Source organism: Ornithodoros turicata, chromosome 3 (assembly GCF_037126465.1).
Source record: "Ornithodoros turicata isolate Travis chromosome 3, ASM3712646v1, whole genome shotgun sequence".
Taxonomy (NCBI): Eukaryota; Metazoa; Arthropoda; class Arachnida; order Ixodida; family Argasidae; genus Ornithodoros; species Ornithodoros turicata.
Window position 1 is genome coordinate 16,527,761 of NC_088203.1, and position 8,286 is coordinate 16,536,046.

Sequence of the window (8,286 nt, forward strand, 5' to 3'; positions counted from 1 at the left end):
TTTGTCAGAAACCACTCAGTCTTGACAACTGCTTGGTTTCACTGATTTCACTGATTGATTACTGTCAATTCATATTCACAAACTGCCGCATGAAGTGTAGTACTTTCCACGACGGAAATAAGCGCGGCGATTTAAAAAGACAGAAATCTAGAGGGCAAAAGAAAAGACAGAAAAAGAAGTAGTCTTGCCCGGAGCACAAAAAGGCCGAGAAACCCACTTCGAAAGGTACTGGAATTTCCTTGCAAAGAAAAATCAGACATTATATATTGCTTATTATGTGATCCTCCGTCGGTCTGGCAGACCTTTCCCTTCAATAAATATATATCCCCCCCTCCGTAATTTCGAGAGTGCTGCTCGCCTCCGACAGAAAACGAAGGGCGAGCTATTGAAGTTTAATTTAATTTAGCAAACACACACTACTCAAGCGACGAATTGCTTGAAGTGTCAACTCTCAAGCAATGCGAGGTCTATGTTTCTTACTCCTTTGGTTCGAGACATCCGGGTAGGACCTTCAAAAGTCAAAAGCAGTGCTACAGAATCGAGCTTTTCTGTCTTTTCCGCAGTAAATGCTCCAGGTATCAAGGTGCCTTTTCGGAGGGGAGCATCTCTTCTGACGAATGTCATTCAGCCCCTGGGATCGGCCCAGAAAGCAAAACAAATGTGTCACTCAATATTTGCAGAGTCTTAGCAGGAAAATTGAACCAAGTGGCATTTCTCTTCCCTTGAGCTACTTACCGGGACTGGCACAGGATGTACCTGAATGACTGTTCACGGACAATCCGAGAGTGTCAACCTCAGGACATCCTGGGGAATACACATCGAAGGACGAGGACGCGATGACACTGTGAGGACGTCCTGTGGACCGTCTGTGTTCTTGGGGTGGATATCCCCATTTGACGACACAAATCAGAAAAAGCACATACACACGCGCACACACACACGCAGACAGCAGCTCGGGAATGCATAAGGAGACGTGCTTTATAGGAATCTCGACTCCTGGCTCAGACACCAACAGTTCCACTCAAATACCCATAACTGTTTACTTCATCAACACATCGAGCACACAACAAAATCTAACAAACAAACCCACGTTCTGTCATAGAACACTATTCAGCTTTACCAAGCGGTTTTCTTCTGCTTTAGCAGTGAAAGAAGAAAAGGGCCGTGAAAAATTACACGCACTTACACGCTTAAATAGCTATAACTGCAAAAAAAAAAAAAAAAAACGAAGCACATGCTAATAAACTGAGAAAAAGGCACTCATTTCTGCTATCAGATAATTATTGCATAACGCTACATACACAGCCGCATTGCCCTTACGTAAAGAAAGCACAGGACAAGGGTACGCAAATCGAATTGAGAAAATCACTTCTCGCGCAGCATAATACGATATACGCTGAATTTTTCTTTTTTTTTACGGGCGAAAATTCCAATAAGAAGGCACTGCTATGCAAGTGCAACAACCCTTATTTTTAAACCAACATTTCATGCAATACCACATAAATTTATCACCCGAGTCACACGAAAAGGCATACGCAATGTACTTACTGGTTAAGTGGGGTCACAGCTGCACACACACAACACAGACACAACGAGCGACAGTGAAAAATAAGAAATTACACGCACTTCTGCTCCAATAGCAAAGTGTCAAGCATGACAAAACACATTTTCTACCACCAGAAAATTATTAAACAGAATAATACAATATTCGCTAAAATTAAGCTTGTGTGGCAAACATACAACCTGGAGAACACACCCATTCACATCTGCTTTCTGAATTTGTTATACAGGCGTGAGGGATTCGATAAGAATAGAGCACGCTGCTTGGAGAAAGCATACATCATGTGTCGCTCAGTCTAGTCTCTTGAAAATTCGATAAACCTTATTTCTCACAAAAATATCAGTCTGCATAATATACGGCAATATCGGCAATATCACTGATGTCAAACACAATGAACTTACTTGTCAAGTGCGGCCCCAGCTGCACAAACGCACACGCACACTCTTATTTCGTCTTGTGTTCGTGTCCCATGGTCTTCCAGGTTCTCTGCTGTCCACAATTAACTACATCTATCACTATAGCTTCACTGTGGTGGTCACGTATAATAATGTTAGACTTTTTATAATAAAACTTTTAATTTTGATTGTAATCATATTGATTAAAAATATCTTCTTTGATTAAATGTGTCATAATGGAATATTAGCTGTTGTTCTTGAAGTTACATACATCCTATTAGAACTTTGTAATTAAAACTCCACTATGGCGCTCACATTAGACTTTTTATAATAAAACTTAATTTTGATTGTAATCATACTGATTAAAAATATTTCATTTGATTAAATGTGCTACTCCTTCTGCTTAATTGAAAACTTGCGTGATTATCACTAACAAAAAATTGTGATACCCCTTCAATGCTATTGCATCAGATTTTTGGCTAAGTTTTTCTCCTTCACACAGAGTCACAATATAATTCCTGACACTAATGACTATATTCAAGTCTGCACAGATTGAAAAATGACGAAAGAAGTTGGCCTAGGCTGAAAAATGTGAGAGGGTAAACGCACACGCAGCCCTCCCCTCGCCGATAAGAGCGCGGACAACCCTCCGCACACGCGCCGCGAGGGGAAAAATACGCACAGGGCTCAGGGCAGGACCCAGGGGTTCATAGAACGTACTTGCCCCTGGTCTCCTACGGCCAGACACAGTACTACTTTTGTATACTTTTATGCCATCGTTTTTTTACCGTGGCCAGGTTTATTAATGAAGTACTTGACGATATGGTGATACTTTATAAACGGCCACAGGTCCGTGCGGTCCGCGTACGCCAGGGTTTTGTACTGCACGCCTTGTAGAAAATTTATTACAGGGAAAACAGGTGTATCAGTTCCTTGTAGAAAGCAAAGTGCCCACAAATATACAGGTACATCGCATTCTAACAAAAGTTGTGCAGTTAACAAGAAATGGTGCAGTTAACAAGATATGGTGATACTTCATAAACGGCCACGGGTCCGTGCGGTCCGCGTACGCCAGGGTTTTGTACTGCACGCCTTGTAGAAAACAAAGTAAAAGATGGAAAACAGGTGTATCAGTTCCTTGTAGAAAACTAAAAGTGCCCACAAATACAGGTACATCGCATTCTAACAAAAGTGGTGCAGTTAACAAGAAGTGGGTCCTTTGAGCTGCAAATGGATATTTTACCATAAACTCATTCAGTACCTCACTTTGCCCGTTCTCTATCGGGACACGTACACCTGTCAGCAGCTCTAGTGCTGGCGGGCCCAGTAAAGTCTCTTCACTTTGCAATGTGCTGTTTCGTACAATAGGTGTTTAGGTGAGAAGTTAGCCGTCAGAAAGAACTCATTACAGTTATCGTGTGCAAAATGTAACTAAGTTAATAACGAAAGTTCTTCAGCCTAAACTCCCAGTTACTGAGTTACTTCAAAAAAAGAGGTTACTTCCAAGTTAGTTCGGACAAGTTACGCAGGTGCAGCGCGCACGAGCAGTTGAGTTAGACCTTGAGCTGCCTGCGGAGGAGTGCAACACGTTTAGATCGTTTTCGTTTGTCCAACAATAGGCCTCTCCCTGTTTGTAAACAAATAACGTCTTAGTGTTCGACAGCGCCAAAATTTGGTAGAACTGAACTACGCTCGAAGCTAGAGGTGAACAAGGTCGCGCCCGAAAGCCACGGTCTTGAGGGGATAACGATATGGTCCCTTAAAGGGACGGGACTCTCGGTCCTACTTTTCTTTCAATGGGAGGCAGCGAACAAGTGCTCGTTCGTGCAACGCAGCCCTCTCCTTCAGATTTGTTTCGGTTTCAGTCTGTCTACCAATGTAATGATGACGTTTCTCGGGTAGAGGTCTATTCGAACGCTTTGCATCTTACTCCCTGTGGGCGCACAACGGTTCAGCTTCATTTCAATGGCAGCGGTTCTTACTTCCTGAATAAAATACTGTCATTGATTGGATATCACGTTTTATGGCAATAAATGCCATGAAAGAACCGGAGAGAAAGCAAGAACATATGTGGATGTGAGTGAAAAGCGAGCTAAAACTAACTGAAAAACGAACGAGTTCCTCTGAAAGTTACCACGGCTCGCGAGTTAAGTTACAAGTTACCAAAAAAAAAAAGAAACTTAGTTACAGTATAACGCGTTACAACTCGTTACCTCGAACTGTGTTTCATTGCTATGCGACGATGGTGTACTTACCCTTTTGAACACAGAGCCGTGGTGGAAAGTTGAAAAAGGAAGCCCTGGTGCACAGTGTTACCCATGGAATTTGCGACGCGACATTCACATATGGAAAAGGGCCGCTCCTATGTTTCCATCCTCTATGCCAGAAAGGCTGCGGAACTGCTTCCAGCAAGCGCGTGAGCCGACGAGACGAAGAAAGACACAACTGCACTGAACTGCCAAGTGCCATTTATTTCTTCAAAACATGATCTGTGATCCCAGATACTTTCTCCCCAATATGAAATTATCAACCTTCTTAGATGAGTGTATTCGTTCCTGCGAACACCGGGTGTCCGCAAGAACGACATTTTGGGTCGATACCTCGGTGGAGACGCGAGGGCGGCAGGAGCGACGTCATAGCTTGTTGGGTGCACGTGGTTGACGTCACGTCTTTTTGTGTGCTCCTCTCCGTCGGTGGCAAACTCTGTGCCCGTTCCGCAGAATCTATCCGAAGAGAAAGTTTTGAGCAACTTCATTCCTTCTGCGACATCGCGTTAACGCGCGCTTTCCTCTTCGCTCTCCTGTGCCAACAGCTCGCTCTTGCGGACAGCTGCACAGAACAGCACTCACTGAACTGGGGCCAAGTGGCATGCACAGTGGGGGTTTTACACAGTACTCAGTGATTGCAACAAATTAGGATTGAATGAATCAAGTTTGCCAGATTAACTTCGCTCACTACGGTCGTTTATTTCTTTCGCCAAGGTAAATAGCTTGAAGTTCATGCACCAAGTGGCATTGCCCGAGGGGACGAAACCACTCCTCTCCTTCACCATGGCTGCGTGGTATCATATAGTCGTCGACTATAAGACCGTCCGAGGCTGGGACTATTTCAGCGCAGCTCATCTCACATACCTTCACAAAGAAGGCGATGTTGAGTTAGTGAGTATTTCCTAACCATGTTCATCGGCCTCGTACTGTATTTTGTAATACGTAGGTAAACCCTACACTCTCCTAGTGTTGTCGGCAGGATTTCGAAACTTTCCTAGTTCAGTTCCTGCCGCCTGAGATTATACTGGGCGCGTTATACATTTTAAAAACAGTCTACAAGACCAGCATGGATGCCGATTTTGTGGTTATGCGGCCAAGTGGACATTATCAGCACTACAAAAGAACTAGTTACAGAAAATATTTGTAGGGCACCGAGGGGTAGGAAGAAGAAGAAGCGAAGATGTGAGTCCGATCTCTGGCAAGGGCCAGAATAAAACTAAGATTCTTCTGTTGGCCATATTACAATACTTATCTAGAATTCGGGAATTTTTGGTAAGAGCCAGATAACCGAATGAAAGACAGTCCGCGTTGAAATCTATGCCAAATAAACCCCATGATTCAAATGCATTTTTATAGTGAATTTGTCGTGGAAGAGCTGTTCAGGTTTTCAAAATGTATATCCTGAAACTGCACTGCACTGCACTGCACTGCACTGGGCGTGGCTTGCTGATAACATTCTCACGGAACCGTTTTGTGAACCCGTATCCTCTTCAGATTTATTTTTTTTAAGTTTTGGGTTCGTGGGTGTTGCAGGATTCAACGAAGGGTTTGGCAGGTTACCACGACGTCTGTCCATGCATGTAGTAAAGGCGTAGCTACATGGCACGTTCCGTGAAGAGCAGAGCTTGAATATCAATGACGATGATAGCCCTTTACAACGAGCATCTGCAGCGATTGGCAAAAACTGGCTGCGGAACCAAATTAGTGAGATATTGGTCGGAGCTGAGCACTCAGCTTTTTACTCCACGCGCTGAGAAAGACGCGATACAGAAGCCGGACAAAAGTAGGCACACGCGCTGAAAATTTCCGGGTGTGACCTGCTGACCTTCCCATTCAACTGAGGAACATGCCCATGAAACATATTAGCAATCGGCAGTAGTACACGTAACACAAAACAGAAAGTTTATGAGCATCATATGTAGAATAAAGCTAATAGCGGAAGTACTCGCACTCGTTCGACTGGATCATAACTTCCCCATTACACTTCGTTTCGACTTCTGGGGAGTTTGTCATAAAGGTTCCATGAAAAAAAAAAAAACATAGTAAGGTGTCCGAATTTACATCCAACACAGGAATGATAGCGATCCGTTTATGCTGCGAGTATCCTTCACTATCCTCCTCGTTTAGCGGATTTTAGTATAATTTTCTCATTTCTTGAACGTCTGCTAATTTGAGAGTGTGACAGCCTATGTTCCGCTTGTGGTCTTATGTTCGTGCATTACCCACCACTCCTCTCTCTCTAGGAATGCCCTAGGGGCGTTTTCTTCTCGGACATAATGCGGGAACCAAATGACTGCGACTATGCGAGGTTCCAGAGAAGAATTAGGAGTGACAACTTTAACCAGGTCGCATGGTACGACCCACCAGAAACAAAGAGAATGAAGGTGACGGTTAATGAGTAAAAAAAAAAAAAAGAGCGACAGACGCTTTCGTGCGTCATCCTTCGTAGCTGTTCTGTTTGTAATTGCTCTGTTGTCACTATACTATTATCCCTAGATACTGATGTGGCAAAGTTAGGCTATAGTAGGTAGTAGCTGTGTTGTCCTCAGCTATAGCTCAGTTCCAACAATTTGACAACTAAAGTATAAGAGGCGCAAGGGGAGATTTTTGGACGGCTGAGTTTTCGTAAAGATAATTTCATTCGCAAGCGTCCTCGTCTGAGGCAAACAACATTAAGGTTGGTGGCAACAGAGGTCGGTCCCCCTCTCCAATGTTTAATTGCTCATCTTCGTGATGATCCTGACGCGCTAGGCTGATGATCGCCCATTTTGCCTTTCTAGATCTGTTTGTCTACGGTGAAGCACAACTTCAGCGGTGGATGGGCGGTGTTTGACACTGACATCCTTCAATATCGTCCTTTGTGTCCTAGGCACACACACGCCTGTGACCCGATGGACTTAATGCGGCAGGACGTGGATGTCGCCCATACATGGAGCAGTTGCACGCTAGATAAGTGCTTTCACTAGCGCACACTGGAATAAAGGCATAACTACGGTAAATGACTGCGTGGTGTTAACCTAGGGGACGCTAGTGGACTACACTGTAAATCTCGCGCCGCTTTACTGTCGCTTATTCAAGAGTGACAAAATTGCAAAAATGTCGCCGGTGAATTAGCCGTTTTCTACGCGGATTTGAACCCTCACGTTCTTTCACACATATTCGCGCGCTCTGTTTCAAACATACTCTGCCGAGGTTATAAATAACAGTTGTAAAGGGTAAACGGGCGGATGAGCAGGAAAAAGAAACACATGCGCACACGACAACCACTTTTTCCTGGTGAACTGTCGATATCACGGCGTAAAAGTTTGAGTTGAGTTTTTCACTGAACGCAGTCTCCGTTCGGCAGAGCGCAGTACATTGTGACGCTTCACTCATTAGACTTTATTAGTAGCTGCTTCACGTAACGGTCTGCCGGGAACACCTACTGACGAAATATTCAGATCAGAACTCAGGCCAAGCAGTTCAGGTTTCAAACCTAAGTGCTGTGATTCACTGCGCTTCCAAAGGTGCCCTGTCGCGAGATCTTGTAAGGCACCTGTAAAGTATAATGGCGGACCGTTAAATATAGTGATCGTGATGTTAACGATAAGACATCATGATCAGCTCCCCCGTCGGTCTTTTCAACCCTGCAACAGAGAACAATGTTTGAGAATGAGTGTGGTAGAAAAAAAAAGCTCAGTTCAGCGAGGCAGAATTCCGCACACACTTGTGCCTTCGAGCTATCTCCGTATGTCATTTGACACAGATGCAATCACGGAGACCTGCGAGTTTCAAACGAAAAATGGAAAACTGCTAGCAAAAGGCGAAGCAAACGAATCTTTTGAAACATTTATTTTCAAAGCACATGTAGTCTCGCAGCATCCCAGCAAACCAGATACATCCAGCAAATGACCGTAAGATATGTCGCCCTTGACGTTTAGATATCCACTGGAGTTTGCCACAGATCCGCTTTACATCCATGCGATATTCCAGGGACTAGCATTTCTGCCCTGTTTGTAGATCCACTGAAAGTCCCTGTGACGTCTGTCGTGGGCATTTGGATATTTATGGGAGATTACCAATA

At 44.1% G+C, this 8,286-nt stretch overlaps 1 protein-coding gene across 1 annotated transcript in view; it reads left to right on the top strand.

Moving 5' to 3' along the window:
- The window catches only part of LOC135387752 (uncharacterized), a 155,426-nt gene extending 148,210 nt beyond the window's left edge, over nucleotides 1–7,216 (top strand). Inside the window, exons 9-11 of the mRNA XM_064616850.1 lie at nucleotides 4,938–5,114; nucleotides 6,467–6,607; nucleotides 7,004–7,216. Coding sequence (XP_064472920.1) covers nucleotides 4,938–5,114; nucleotides 6,467–6,607; nucleotides 7,004–7,189 — 504 coding nt within the window. The 3' untranslated portion in view covers nucleotides 7,190–7,216. The remainder of the gene's footprint in view (nucleotides 1–4,937; nucleotides 5,115–6,466; nucleotides 6,608–7,003) is intronic.
- Nucleotides 7,217–8,286: the final 1,070 nt, after the last annotated feature.